Source organism: Antechinus flavipes, chromosome 5 (assembly GCF_016432865.1).
Source record: "Antechinus flavipes isolate AdamAnt ecotype Samford, QLD, Australia chromosome 5, AdamAnt_v2, whole genome shotgun sequence".
Lineage (NCBI taxonomy): Eukaryota > Metazoa > Chordata > Mammalia > Dasyuromorphia > Dasyuridae > Antechinus > Antechinus flavipes.
In genome coordinates, this window is record NC_067402.1 from 146,892,984 (window position 1) to 146,909,689 (window position 16,706).

Sequence of the window (16,706 nt, forward strand, 5' to 3'; positions counted from 1 at the left end):
TTGCTAAGGAAAATGCTAATGAGGTTTGCAAAAGAATTATACTAGAACTGTGCAAGGATGCTCCTTTAGAGGAGCTCATAAGACGCTGAGCCACAGTGGGCACAGGTGCCTTTTATAGCCAGGCTATGATGCAGACTTCCCAAAATCCAAACCTGGGAAGACAGAGTCCCTCCTGGGAAGGCACTTCCAGAGAGACTCGTAGATGCTTTCAGTGTGGAAAAGTAGGGCATCTGAAAGCTCAATGTTGGTATAGAAACAGAATGAGAAAACAGGGTGGGAGAACAACCCAATACCCTATGTCCAAAATGCAACAGAGGCTTCCATTGGGCCTCAGAATGCAGACAGATTCAGGGAAACGGGATGAGGGGCCCAGCCCCAGGGCCCAAGGCAAAAAACACTTGGGGCATGATGGCAGCCAATGGTGCACCCAGAGAGTGCCTAGAAGTCCAGTACCCAGACATGACCAATCAGCCAGAAAGCCATATGATGGGAGAAGGGGATTACACAATCAACCAGCCAGGAAGCAACCTGATGGGAGAAAGGATTACAATTGGGGAGAATAGAGCTGTATGCAGCTGGGACAACTGAGATACCCCCTGGAGAGGTGAAATCTGTTCCTCTCCAGCCTATGGATCCCCTACCTCCAGGCACAGTAGGCTTGACCATTTCACCTCCTTGTATGTACAAAACAGTGTCCATCCACACACTGATGTGGGAAACTGGGGAATGTGTAGATAATATCCCAGTCACTAATACAGGTAGACAACGTGTGACATCACCCAGGAGAAGTAGTAGCATCAGGTTTACTCATACAGAATCCTAATAAGCAACCTAGAATCACCCAGATTCTAACTCCAGATCACAAAATCCAGGAATATACTGGACAGCAGCTGTAACAGCTGATCAGCCTATGCTCACTATCTATATAAATGGCCTAACATTGGAAGGATTGGTAGACACAGGTGCAGATCGTACAGTTATTAGAGGTGCCAGTTGGCCCAGTCACTGGCCAAAGGGTAAAGCAGACACCTACATGTCAAGTAGGAGGGTCAATAGCAGCTGAAGTTAGTGCTGCCCCTATGAGATGGACTTTTGAAGGCAAAACAGGAGTTTTTACTCCTTTTATAGTTGAAAAAATCCCCATCAAACTGTGGGGAAGAAATGTTTTACAGCAATTAGGGTTAAAAATGAGTACTTCGGTTTTTTAAGCAGGGCTACTGTTGAAGGCCTGCCAACACTTTCACCTGTTCCTATCCAATGGAAATTGATACACCAGTATGGATAGAACAGTGGCCCTTAGGTAGCGATAAAATTCAGGCCTTATTAGATATAGTATAGGAGCAGCTTGACCAAGGGCACTTACAACCTTCTCTAAGTCCTTGGAATTCCCCAGTGTTCGTTGTAAAAAAGAAATCTGGAAAATGGAGGATGCTCACTGATTTAAGAAAAGTGAATGAACACATGGAAACTATGGGAACTCTTCAGCCTGGACTTCCATCTCCTACTCAATTACCTAGAGAATGGCCTCTTTGGATCATAGATATTAAGGATTGTTTCTATTCTATCCCTCTGAATAAGGAGGATATGAAAAGATTTGCCTTTTCAATGCCCAGTGTTAACTTAGCTGAGCCTTATAAAATATATGAATGGCCAGTTTTGCCACAGAGGAATGAAAACAGCCCCATGTTGGGCACCAAATGTGATGACCACGTATTTAAAATCAGCTGGAGACAGGAATTCAGGTTAAGGGAAAAATCTTCAATCTTTATTCTCAGTAGAGATGAAGAAGGATTGCAATAGCAATATGGGCAGCTGCGACAAGAAGCCAGCTAGCAGAAGGGGTTTGGAGGTGAAGGGCGGTTGCAATAGTAATACGAGCAGCTGTGTCAAGACGCCAGCCAGCATTCTCTCTTTCCACTTCCCTTTCCACTCCCCTGCCTTCACCCACTAAAAACATCGTTTCCTATACAACACACCAAGACTTGCACAAAGAGTGGGCGGGGGCCATTCTTTCTCCAAGCTTATATATTAATAGAGTATGGTCCAATTACTATTTAGCCTCACGTGCTTGGGACCTCAGTGCATCAACTCAAGCCTCAGCCCATTACAAAGAATAGTATATTCTGCTTCACTTTTTTACCTTTACTCCTTGTGGATCTCTCTGTTTCAAATGTGTTTCTTATAAAGAACATATTTTAGGATTCTGTTTTTTAATCCACCCTGCAATCTGCTTCTCTTCTGGGAGAGTTCATCCCATTCACAGTTAATGTATTTTCCCTCCTTCCTATTTTTTCCTATTTATACATTTTTCTCTCCTTTCACCATTCCACCTTATTAGTATTTTGGTTCTAACCACTCCCAGCATTAATTTGCCTTCCATTCTATCAGCTCCTCAGTCCCTCTCCCTGATCTTTCCTTTCTCCTACTTCCCTATAGAGTAAGATAAATTTCAATAATCAACTGAATATGTGTTATTTCCTCTCTGAGCCAAATCTGATGAATGTAAGGTTCAAACCTCCCCTCTTCTCTTTCCCTGTACTGCAATAGGTCTTTCACACCTCTTCGTGTGATGTAATGTACTCTATTTTTTCCCCTCTTCTCCCACTACAATTTTAGTTTTTACCCCTTAATTTTTTTATATAATCATATCAAAATCAACTTATACTCACATCCTCTGTCTATGTATACACTCCTTTTCCCTACAGGGACAGAGTTTTCTATGACAAATTATAAATCTAATCCATTTGTGTCCTATTCCAGCCTAAAAAAATAATAGGCTGGGGAATTCCCAACTTAGTGGTTTTTGTTTGTTCCAAAAAGATTTATTTTCATCTGTTTTATGTGTCCAATTTGGCTAAAATGAAAGGACCCCAATGGTGCTGGCTTCTTACTTTGTGCCCCACTGGCTAGAGAAAAAAGCAAACACATGCCATTTTCAAGCAAGCAAACGAGGAACTTTGAAGATGGACTTCACTCCCCAGGCATTGCTGGTATTGCTATGGGGGTTCATGCAGTGCAATAGAGTTTCATGTAGGAGTAGATAGATAGGTCTTGAACCCATTGCTCAATGGAATGATTTTCTTATCAGAAAGTTTTCAGTGTGTGATTATTCTATTTCTTCCCCAAATTTTTGATCTGCACCTCAACTGCTAACAAATTATCTGTGGTCTTTCCACCACGTAGCTTTGTACCAGGGATTCCAGAAGATGAATTCTTAGCGCGGGACTTCCGGTTAAGATGGCGGAGAGGAGGCTCACAGTTGCATAAGCTCCGCGCTTTCTCTCACTATCCACTTCATTACAAGCCTCTGAATCAATGCTTGACTGAAAAAAACCCACAAATAGTTACCAAGAGAAGCCATCCTTGAGATCCGCCAAGAAAGGTCTGTCTTTACTGGAGGGCTGGGGCGGTTTTAGATCGGGCGCAGGCTGAGGGCAGCGGCAGTGAGGGCACAGGAGCAGACTGGAGAGGGGGTGGGGAGTGATCGCAGCCATCTCTGCGGGGAGAGCTTTGCTACAGGTTTGGAACCTGCAGCAAGTCAGCAGCCCAGCAGAGAAGCTAAAAACACCGGGGCTGAAGAATACAACCCCAAACAGCTGGAGTCTCTCAGGACCTGGCCGCCCCCCCCCTTCCCCCGCCCAGTGACTCAGCACGCTTTGGGATCTCAGAGCGCAGGCGCAGCACAGTCCTGCTAGTGCCTCACTGCTGCCCCCTGCAGTCTGTAGAGGAAGCTCGATAACACACCCAGCCCCCCCCCCCAAAGAAAGACTCCAGTTTTTTCTATTTTTCTTTGGTAGTTTGTCTCTGATTAATAGACAGAATGAGCAAGAAGCTGAAGAGGACTTTAAGCCTTGACAGCTTCTACACAGATAGAGAGCAGACTCTAAATCCTGAGGAGACTAAAAACAGGCAGTCCCCAGGTGATTCCCCAAAGGAGGAGATTGTCTGTTCCTCAGCACAGATGAACCTCATAGAAGTGATTAAAAAGGCTCTCACAAGGGAGCTAGAAGAAAAATGGGGAAAGCAGAGTGAGGCTTGGGAAAAGGAGAGGGAGGCTTGGCAAAAGAGCCTGGAGAAAGTTAAAGAGAGAGTGGATAAAGAAGTAAAATCCTTGAAAAATAGGATTAGTGAACTGGAAACAGAAAACAGCTCTCTAAAAAACAAAATTGGCGAAATGGAAAAAAATTCCACAGAACAAAAGAACTCAATTGGACAATTAGAGAAAGATTTTAAAAAAGTGAGTGAAGAGAATACTTCACTGAAAATCAGAATTGAACAAGTGGAATTGAATGACTCGAGGAGACAAGAAGAATCAGTCAAGCAAATCCAAAAAAATCAAACAATGGAGAAAAATGTGAAATACCTTCTGGGGAAGACAACAGACCTGGAAAACAGATCCAGGAGAGACAATCTGAGAATCATTGGACTCCCAGAAAAACATGATGAAAAAAAGAGCCTGGACACTGTCTTCCAGGAAATTATCAAAGAGAACTGCCCAGAAGTCATAGGAACAGAGGAAAAAATAAACATTGAAAGGATTCATCGATCACCCACTGAAAGGGATCCTAAAATCAAAACACCAAGGAATATAGTGGCCAAATGCCAGAACCCTCAGATGAAAGAAAAAATACTGCAAGCGGCTAGAAAAACTCAATTCAAGTATCAAGGAGCCACAATAAGGATCACCCAGGATCTGGCAGCATCCACATTAAAAGATCGAAGGGCCTGGAATATGATATTCCGAAAGGCTAAGGAACTTGGTATGCAACCAAAAATAACTTACCCAGCGAGAATGAGCATCTTTTTCCAGGGAAGAAGATGGACATTCAACGAAGTAAGCGAATTTCATCTATTTCTGATGAAAAAACCAGAACTTAACAAAAAGTTTGATCTACAAATATAGAACTCAAGAGAAATCTAAAAAGGTAAAGATTAATCTTGGGAACTATATTTTGACTATATAGATGTATAAAGAATACATGTATACCTTGTTCTAGAAATTGATGTGGAAAGGACATTGTACCAGAAAAAGGGTAAAGTGGGGGTAGTACATCTCATGAAGAGGCATAGGAAACCTATTATATCTGAGAGAAAGAATGGAGGGGGATGAATATAGTGGGTATCTTACTGCCTTCAGAATTGGCTTTAAGTGAAAAATCTTAAGACATATTCAATCTATGGTGAAACTTCTCCCATCTCATTGAAAAGTGAGAAGGGAAAAGTGGAAAGGGAAGGAATAAGCTAAGCGGAAGGGAATACGGGAACTGGGAGGGAAAGGGGTAAGATAGGGGGAGGAACTCTAAGGCGGGGGGAGGGACACTAAAAAGGGAGGGCTGTGAGAAGCAAGGGGTGCTCACAAGCTTAATACTTGGAAGGGGGGGAAAGGGGAAAGAAGGGAGGAAAGCATAAACCAGGGTTAACAAGATGGCAAGTAATACAGAATTGGTCATTCTAACCATAAACGTGAACGGGGTAAACTCCCCCATAAAGAGGAAGCGGTTAGCAGAATGGATTAAAAGCCAGAATCCTACAATATGTTGTTTACAGGAAACACACCTGAAGCGGGGAGATACATGCAGGTTAAAGGTAAAAGGTTGGAGCAAAATCTACTATGCTTCAGGTGAAGTCAAAAAAGCAGGGGTAGCCATCCTGATCTCAGATCAAGCTAAAGCAAAAATTGACCTAATTAAAAGAGATAAGGAAGGACACTATATCTTGCTAAAGGGTAGCATGGATAATGAAGCACTATCTATATTAAACATATATGCACCAAGTGGGGTAGCATCTAAATTCTTAAAAGAGAAACTAAGAGAGCTGCAAGAAGAAATAGACAGTAAAACTATAATAGTGGGAGATCTTAACCTTGCACTCTCAGAATTAGATAAATCAAACCACAAAATAAATAAGAAAGAAGTCAAAGAGGTAAATAGAATACTAGAAAAGTTAGATATGATAGATCTCTGGAGAAAATGTAATGGAGACAGAAAGGAATACACTTTCTTTTCAGCAGTTCATGGAACCTATACAAAAATTGACCATATATTAGGACATAAAAACCTCAAACTCAAATGCAGTAAGGCAGAAATAATAAATGCATCCTTTTCAGACCACGATGCAATGAAAATTACATTCAACAAAAAAGCAGGGGGAAGTAGACCAAAAAATAATTGGAAACTAAATAATCTCATACTAAAGAATGATTGGGTGAAACAGCAAATCATAGACATAATTAATAACTTCACCCAAGAAAACGATAATAATGAGACATCATACCAAAATGTATGGGATGCAGCCAAAGCGGTAATAAGGGGAAATTTCATATCTCTAGAGGCCTATTTGTATAAAATAGAGAAAGAGAAGGTCAATGAATTGGGTTTGCAATTAAAAATGCTAGAAAAGGAACAAATTAAAAACCCCCAGTCAAACACTAAACTTGAAATTCTAAAAGTAAAAGGTGAGATCAATAAAATTGAAAGTAAAAAAACTATTGAATTGATTAATAAAACTAAGAGTTGGTTCTATGAAAAAACCAACAAAATAGACAAACCCTTAGTAAATCTGATTAAAAAAAGGAAAGAGGAAAATCAAATTGTTAGTCTTAAAAATGAAAAGGGAGAACTCACCACTAACGAAGAGGAAATTAGAGCAATAATTAGGAGTTACTTTGCCCAACTTTATGCCAATAAATTCGACAACTCAAATGAAATAGAAAAATACCTCCAAAAATACAGCTTGCCCAAACTAACAGAGGAAGAAGTAAATATCCTAAACAGTCCCATCTCAGAAAAAGAAATAGAACAAACTATCAATCAACTCCCTAAGAAAAAATCCCCAGGACCAGATGGATTTACATGTGAATTCTACCAAACATTTAAAGAACAATTAACTCCAATGTTATATAAACTATTTGAAAAAATAGGGATTGAAGGAGTCCTACCAAACTCCTTTTATGACACAGATATGGTACTGATACCTAAACCAGGTAGGCTGAAAACAGAGAAAGAAAATTATAGACCAATCTCCCTAATGAATATTGATGCTAAAATCTTAAATAAAATATTAGCAAAAAGATTACAGAAAATTGTCACCAGGATAATACACTATGACCAAGTAGGATTTATACCAGGAATGCAGGGCTGGTTCAATATTAGGAAAACTATTAGCATAATTGACTATATCAATAACCAAACAAACAAAAACCACATGATCATCTCAATAGATGCAGAAAAAGCATTTGATAAAATCCAACATCCATTCCTAATAAAAACACTTGAGAGCATAGGAATAAATGGACTTTTCCTTAAAATAGTCAGGAGCATATATTTAAAACCATCAGTAAGCATCATATGCAATGGGGAAAAACTGGAACCTTTCCCAGTAAGATCTGGAGTGAAGCAAGGTTGCCCACTATCACCATTATTATTTAATATCGTATTAGAAACACTAGCCTCGGCAATAAGAGTTGAGAAAGATATAAAAGGAATTAGAGTAGGCAATGAGGAAACCAAACTATCACTCTTTGCAGATGATATGATGGTATACCTAGAGAACCCCAGAGATTCTACCAAAAAGCTATTGGAAATAATTCATAATTTTAGCAAAGTAGCTGGCTACAAAATAAATCCCCATAAATCCTCAGCATTTTTATACATCACCAACAAAACCCAACAGCAAGAGATACAAAGAGAAATTCCATTCAGAATAACTGTTGATACCATAAAATATTTGGGAATCTATCTACCAAAGGAAAGTCAGGAATTATATGAGCAAAATTATAAAAAAGTCTCCACACAAATAAAGTCAGACTTAAATAATTGGAAAAATATTAAGTGCTCTTGGATCGGCCGAGCGAACATAATAAAGATGACAATACTCCCTAAACTAATCTATTTATTTAGTGCTATACCAATCAGACTTCCAAGAAAATATTTTATTGATCTAGAAAAAATAACAACAAAATTCATATGGAACAATAAAAAGTCGAGAATCTCAAGGGAATTAATGAAAAAAAAATCAAATGAAGGTGGCCTAGCTGTACCTGATCTAAAATTATATTATAAAGCAGCAGTCACCAAAACCATTTGGTATTGGCTAAGAAATAGATTAGTGGATCAGTGGAAAAGGCTAGGCTCACAAGACAGAATAGTCAATTATAGCAATCTAGTGTTTGACAAACCCAAAGCCCCTAACTTCTGGGAAAAGAATTCATTATTTGATAAAAACTGCTGGGATAATTGGAAATTAGTATGGCAGAAATTAGGCATGGACCCACACTTAACACCATATACCAAGATAAGATCAAAATGGGTCTATGACCTAGGCATAAAGAACGAGACTATAAATAAATTAGAGGAACATAGAATCGTTTATCTCTCAGACTTGTGGAGGAGAAAGAAATTTGTGACCAAAGATGAACTAGAGACCATTACTAATCACAGAATAGAAAATTTCGATTACATCAAATTAAAAAGCTTTTGTACAAATAAAACTAATGCAAACAAGATTAGAAGGGAAGCAACAAACTGGGAAAACATTTTCACAGTTAAAGGTTCTGATAAAGGCCTCATTTCCAAAATATATAGAGAATTGACTCTAATTTATAAGGAATCAAGCCATTTTCCAATTGATAAATGGTCAAAGGATATGAACAGACAATTCTCAGACGAAGAAATTGAAACTATTTATAGACATATGAAAATAAGCTCCAAATCATTATTAATCAGAGAAATGCAAATTAAGACAACTCTGAGATACCACTACACACCTGTCAGATTGGCTAAGATGACAGGAAAAAATAATGATGAATGTTGGAGGGGATGCGGGAAAACTGGGACACTGATGCATTGTTGGTGGAGTTGTGAACGAATCCAACCATTCTGGAGAGCAATCTGGAATTATGCCCAAAAAATTATCAAATTGTGCATACCCTTTGATCCAGCAGTGTTTCTATTGGGCTTATATCCCAAAGAAATACTAAAGAAGGGAAAGGGACCTGTATGTGCCAAAATGTTTGTAGCAGCCCTGTTTGTAGTGGCTAGAAACTGGAAAATGAATGGATGCCCATCAATTGGAGAATGGCTGGGTAAATTGTGGTATATGAATGTTATGGAATATTATTGTTCTGTAAGAAATGACCAGCAGGATGAATACAGAGAGGACTGGCGAGACTTACATGAACTGATGCTAAGTGAAATGAGCAGAACCAGGAGATCATTATACACTTCGACAACGATATTGTATGAGGACATATTTTGATGGAAGTGGATTTCTTTGACAAAGAGACCTGAGTTTCAATTGATAAATGACGGACAAAAGCAGCTACACCCAAAGAAAGAACACTGGGAAACGAATGTAAACTATCTGCATTTTTGTTTTTCTTCCCGGGTTATTTATACCTTCTGAATCCAATTCTCCCTACGCAACAAGAGAACTGTTCGGTTCTGCAAACATATATTGTATCTAGGATATACTGCAACATATCCAACATATAAAGGACTGCTTGCCGTCTAGGGGAGGGGGTGGAGGGAGGGAGGGGGAAAAAAATCGGAACAGAAACGAGTGTCAATATAATGTAATTATTAAATAAAAAATTAAAAAAAAAAAAAAAGATGAATTCTTAGCCTGAGAGTTACAACTCAGATATCATTTCCTTAAGTCTAAAAAGACATACTATGCTTTTATAGATCAGAGAATGGATTACTAGGGAAAACAAACACCAAAAGAAGGTAGAAAGCAAGAAATAAAATAATATTACAGGGCAGACACAGAAAAATCCCTTTGGAAAGTTTGAAAAAATTGGTCCCATTTAGGGACCAAATCTTACTGGCATGATTTCTCATAGAAATTATCAAGAACAAATCATGGTACAGATGCAATCCAGACTTCATGATATGGTTATTTCTGTCCTTTTCATTACAGGCACTGTGCAGGGGGCCCAGCTGACCTTAGTTACAATTACAACCCATATTTCAGCTACTCAGTATTTCCAAAATAGTGATTTGGCCTAGAAATAGCCATAGAGTAAAACAATCTGTCTTACTTTAGTGTCATATGATTCAAATCTACTTGATCTGTTAAAACGTGATGCCTTTTAGATAATGAACAATTTTCAGACCAAAATATAAAATGAAACATGGAAATCTCTTCTTAACCCAAACGTCAAAGCTACCCATCAACTGGCTCTTGCCAGTTGTGTCCATAGCTTTATCAGATATGAAGTGAAAAAAGTCTATCAGTTGAAATTGCATGAATACTATGAAAATAATGATTTCTGTTTTTCTAGGGATAAGTCACAAAGCCAAATATCTTTTGGGACCTGGGAAAGACTAATTTATTATCAGAAGAACATTGCAGACATTAACTATATTGACTATAGGAAGAAATCATCTTTATAGTTGGATCCTTTCTATGATTCCTGTTTTGGGTTAGGACATATAGGTTTCCTGGGAGGCTTAATATCACCATAAACATAAAAATAGGTTAATAGCAATGACTACTATTGAAAGCTAATGGATAGTAGCCCTTAAAATTACAAATAAGGCTAAGTATAAAGTATAAGACTTAGTCTACAGGTTTTCCATTTGAATAAGAAGTATGAATTCGTTCATTTCTTCAACTGATTGAACAAATATTTTTCTATTTAGATTTAAGTTCCTTCTTTGAACTTTGAACTTTGAACATGTTTATAATGTAGCAGAAAAGAAAAATATGTAAACTAAAAAAACATAATTTATTATGTGATACTATAAGGCAGACACAAATAACTTGCTTTAGAAATTTATAGAGGGAAAGATTATTCCTAACTGGAATGGTCAAAGAAGCCCATATGAAAATCTAGCCAAGATGGCAGGAGGAGGAAATAGTATAGTCTAGCTGCTCCTTGCAATTACATGCAAAGTCACAGAAAATGTGCCAGATCAAACACTATTTAGGAAATCTAAGGAAAAAAAGATCAATAGGTCATTTTCCCAGGCTGTTGACACTGTAAGACAGAGAGTTCTGTGGACATTGGCGACAAGGTCTGACTAAGAGGACTTTCAGCTGAGTCAACTGAATGAAGTCCTATGATTATGCACTAGGGCAAGAAGAGATCCCAAATCCAGCAGAGTCTACAGCTCTGATGCTAAGCAGGAACAAGTAGGAAGTGGCAGCTCTGTCACATATCCCAGAGTTGGGTCACAGATACAGTACAGACTAAGAAGGGACCCCTACTGAGAATAGAACATCAGGGAAATGAACTAGAACAACATGAGGCTGTGTACTGAGCAAGAGGAATAACAGAGGAAAAAACCTCTGTAAACAGACAAGAAATGATTCAAGTACTAAGGAACTAAAGTCAGCAGCAAACACAATTAAACAAGTACTCCTACTATAAGAGAGTAAAGATCTTGGAATACACTCTTCCAGATGGAAAAAGATATAGACTCACCACCAAGAATATCTTACCAAGCAAACTTGAGTATAATCTTATATAAACTGACTGTTAGTGAAATTGAGAAACTGTGAGTATTCCTTATGAAAAGATGAGAGCTAAAAAGAAACTGATTGCAAATAGAGAAATTTAAAAAGATAAATGCAAGTGAGTAATAATAAGACACTAAATAAGAATGGAGTGTTTACATTTTTATATAGGGGGAAGAGGATATATGTGTCCCCTCAGAACCATATATCATTGGGGGTTAGAAAGGGAATCAAATAAAATTGTGGGCTTGGGAGTGGTTCTGTATTGTTGTCATGATCTTAATAGAACAAAGGAAAGTGTGGGAGAAAAAAATATTCTGTATGATGCAGGGGGTTGGGAGAAAGAAAAAGGAGAACAAGTATGGAAGAAATTATTTCACAGAATTGGGATGTACAAGATAGAAGGCCATAAAAAGGAAGAAGGGCTGGAAAGCTGTAGACACATGAAGCTGACTTTCACTAAGAGAATGAAAAAAAGAAAAATACACTGAGTTGGATAAGAAATTATCATTTGTTCTTTGTTTTAGAGGACCAATGACATCACAAGGTGAAGTCTTGACTCGCACGTGAATTGGATTTAAGTGAAGCAGAGCTGCACAAATCCCGCAGCCTTGCTTGCTCTTCCTGAGTCACCAAAGACCAGTGGCAGGACAACATCCCACACATTGACAAGAGCCTGGGATGTAATGGGTAACTTCGGTATCTTCCACATCTGGCCAAGCTCTAAGCACTCCACCAGAGGCACCAGGCCTCTCTGAAGCCCCAGACACAGCATGTAAGAGAGAAAAGGGTAGATAAAGCTGAAGAAGACTCTGTCTGAAATAAAACAAAACTAATCACAGAGTAGGTTGTCAAGAGAGAAGGCAGAACAGAAGATGATTGCATCAGCAATGGTGCTGACACGTTGTTTTGTTTCCCAACCCCTTAAAAAAAAAAAAAAAAAAAAAGCAAAGAGAGAAGGAAAGACAGGAGAACAGAATAGAGGGAAATGTTAATTAGATGCACTCAAAAAAACAGAAAAGGACAGAAGAATTATTAGAAAGTAGAATCTAAAAATATGTTATTATAAGATACACAGTTGAAAATAAAGATTCATACTAATTTAAAATAAAGGTCTGAAGAAAATTTTATTATGCTTCAACTGACATTAAAAAAAAAAAAAAGCAAGGGCAGAAATCATGGTATCAGACAAAGCAACAGCAATAATAGATCTAATTTAAAGCAATAAACATAAACTACAAATTGCTGAAAGATGCAACGAAAATACTGAAGGGAGAGACAATAAATCAAGATCAACACTGAACATGTACAAATCAAATGGCACAGCTAAATAATTGAAGAAAATGTTGAGAAGTTACAGAGAGCAACAAACGATAAAACTATAATAATAGAGGCAATCTTTTTAGATCTAGACAAATCAAAAAGAAATGGAACAGAATTTTAGAAAATAAATCTCTGATGGAAGGGGAAAAGGTGAACATTCAATGAAACAGGAAACTTTAAAGCATTCTTGCTAAGAGCAGAATTGAAGATAAAATCTGATTTTCAAATATAGGACTCAAGAGAAACATAAAAAAGGGAAAGAGAAAACAAAAGAGATTCCATAAAGTTTACATCCCTACATGGGAAGATGACATTTATAACTGTTAACTTTATCACCATTAGGACAGTTAAAAGGAGTATACATAGAAAGAATGTGTGGATATAAATTGACTCTGATGGGGCAATTAATTGAAAGCAATTTGGAAGAAACTAGGTATTGAACATCATATAGCTCATACAGGATCAAAATGAATAGGCAATATCTCACACCAGATACCAAGATAAGATCAAAATGAGCATGTGATTTACACCCAAAAGTCATAAATTAGAAGAGCAAAGAATAAAAAACATGCTACATATCTCCTTTCAGAGGAATGGATTCTGGGTTCAGATTGAGACACATTTTAAAAATTTCTCATTCTAAGCCCTAAATTCATACCTCTGACAGGAAGTGTGTAACATGTTTTTAAGTTTTGCCAAACTATGCATATTTGTTATAAGAAGTAAATATATCAGCTTTACAATTTCTTCTTTTTCAAAACCAATATACTGGATTATAAATATTTGCTGTTGGATTCAGTGTTCCTGAATTTCTAACCAAACCAAGAGAGTCTGCCTACTGAGATTTTATTTGGATCATTTTAATTAGTTAATAACTATGTTATTATACAGAGGCAATGTACTACATACTTGAATGAATCAAGAAGCCTTGAATTCATATTCTGCCTATGACATATACTGCTTGTGTGATCATGAGTTAAGTACTTTAATGATATAAATAACAGATAAATTGTCAGTGAACATGAGAGGAGGGAGTTTGTATGTTGAAAAAAAAATCAAATTCAAACTTTCTTGCTCTCCAAAAATAGACAAAATATTTTTTCTATGTCTTTTGATACATTTTCTGTCTTTTTGATACATTTTGATACATTAGAAGAATAGTTAAAGCCTAAACTTGATCGTCTTTAGAAAATAGTTCCATATTTCTATTTGGGTATCTCATGGGTAAGAAGATTGTGTGTGTGTGTACTTTATTTTATGCCAGTGATGTTCCGTTTGAGGTTAAAAGAAAATATTATCAGCCAAAGGGGCCAAGAGTATGAACTGCTTATTTCTGTGCAAATGAATTTTTAGGATACAACTTACAACAGCAGTGATACAATGGTACAACCAAGAAACTATTCTATACAATAGACCACTTTTGAGTTTTGAGCATATATACTTAACTCCTTTTTTCAGTCTCTTCTAGGCCAGAAATTAATTTTGTCAATGTAATAAAAAAAAAACCCTTGCTACATAATAAGTTTTTTATGGGTTGCTTAAAAATCCCCCAAATAAAGTACTTGGGTCACATTAAATGCAGCATTAGGAGAAGCCAAGCACTAGAAACTAGGATGTCACGTAGGAGGAAATTAAAAGCCATAAAACTGTAGTCAAATGTATGATAATCGTATTTCAGCACGGACAATGACAATTCATTAGGAAACAAAAAATGTAACTTTCTTACCATTGATTATTATACCATTGTCTTTTGGAACTTCTGAAATTTCTTGTAAAGTGATTTCTGGATTCACATCAACTTTGTTCCCTGACAACTGCAAATGAGCTTTGAGAGAGGATGGGACTTTGATTGTAATAGAACCTGGAATGAATTAAAATACTAGGTTATCCATTGCAGTTAAAAAATAGAATGTCCAGACCACAGCCTTTTCTCTGTTCTGTTCATTTAACAATGGAATGCTTCCACTCCTACAGCATTTTCCCCCTCTATACCTTTCCCCTACACATTTCCACTGTATTCTGTTTTCCTTGTCCTCAGCTGGATAGAAAATAATCAAGGCAATCCCATGAGCACATGGTATCCACATTCACTTCAGGCAAATGAGTCATGAGGTCATTATGAGCTACTATTTCTTCTGTAAACAGCACTAGCCAGCTCACAGTCCCAGGAGAAGATGCACAGTCAGCAATTTACTTCATTTGCAGCTTGCCGTCAAGGGCAGCTATTATTTCCTCACTGATGTCAATTGTGTTTTATGAATCATCTGTTGGGGAAAATTCTGTAGTCTGCACAACCCTGAGGCTGGTTCCATGAACCCATATACTATAGGACTCATGGCTTTGAAGGATTCCAAATGTGGCTAAGTTTTCCATTATACCGATTTCATATACACAGTTGAAATTATGTTTCTAGGATTCTAGACCTAGAGTGAGGGACCTAAGAGGCTTTCCAGTTCAACCTTATTTAACAAAATAAGAAACTGAGGCCCAGACAGGTGAAGTGAATTTTTCCATACCCACACAGACAGAAAAGTATCATATGTGTAATTTGAACTTGGGCCATGTGGCTTTAGAACCAGAAAAAATCATATTTTATCACACAGTTTCAAAGATGTTATTAAGAGAAAAATTTTCCTCTTAATCAAGATTTTTTTAATCTAAAGAAATCTCAAGAAAAAATCTGATGATATAATAAGATACTTTAGAATAGTTTTATGTAAAAGGTTTCTTGTTTGAATAGCAAGAGATTATTATTCTTTTGTTGAGACTTCATTCAATTTTTTAAGTAGCTGAAGCAAAGGATGAAACCTTGTTTTCTGTATAACCATATAAACATTCACAGTCCTGCTGGAAGAAATCAGAACAATTCTTTAGTTGGTTATGGAAGACTTTTCAAAATGTTTTTAACACAAGCTATACCATAAACTCATTAGTTTCTTCTATTTTAGTAGCTTTCTTATTTTCTTATCATATAGCAATCAACACATATAAGACATTCTTATAACAGAAATTGATCACATCTTCATGAACCAAGATGGTCAGGATGATATAAAGAGTTTATTTTGAAGATTAAGTTTTCAATTAATTTTTTTTTTTGAAAAACATTCTAATTGCACATTTTCCACATAGCCTGGTTAATATTAGTGTTAGTTACACTTAAGTAATTCCACATCTGGTTAAGAGAAAACTAAAAATATTCTTTATTCCTGTCCTGAGAGTGAGGTCTGCAAATGATTGACAACTGAAAATAACTGAACACAGAAATATACTTGGAAAGTTATTTTCATTCCTTTTTTCCTTTCAGAACCAGGAAGTAATGATGTTGGGTCCATTTAAAGCTTAGATAAGATGAATGAACTCATTCGTGTATATAAAAACAGAAGTATATAATCCACACCATTTGCAAAAAAAGTTATAATAAAATAATAGACAAAACTTAAATGTGAATACTGAACAGAACAAGATTCTTGCTACCTAAGGGAGATTTAGGCCCATGTTTAAAACAAAAAATTTAAGAAAATTGAAATACTTTGTTTTCTACAATTTTTTTCCCCAAAAATAAAAATCCAAAAGCAAAATAAAACACACAGAACTTCCATCTCTAAATATGCCTGCATCCTTAAGTGGCTCAATGTTGGTCAATAACCATTCTCCTTTAGCAAGGACTAAAAGGCTTGGAGTGGCCATTATTGTCATATCCTTTATACATTAAAATCTTGTTTATAATTATTAATTGTCAACTTTTCAGTATTGAATTCAAATAGAGAGGGAATTCAAAATGTGACTTTTTACAAAGTAAGATGGAACACATAATTTTCACCTCATTTTTCCAAATAGAGATTAAAGTAACTGGTATTGCACCTTGAATAAGGCCATGACAGAATTCAAAAAGATTCTAGACATCTTTAGTCATCATTACACTG

The 16,706-nt window shown here is 36.8% G+C and overlaps 1 protein-coding gene across 2 annotated transcripts in view; it reads right to left on the reverse strand.

The window, feature by feature from the left end:
• The window catches only part of FAM185A (family with sequence similarity 185 member A), a 105,784-nt gene that overhangs the window by 19,364 nt on the left and 69,714 nt on the right, over window positions 1–16,706 (reverse strand). For both annotated transcript variants that reach the window (XM_051962026.1, XM_051962027.1), the window contains one exon: window positions 14,510–14,644. In XM_051962026.1, the coding sequence (XP_051817986.1) occupies window positions 14,510–14,644 (135 nt within the window). The remainder of the gene's footprint in view (window positions 1–14,509; window positions 14,645–16,706) is intronic.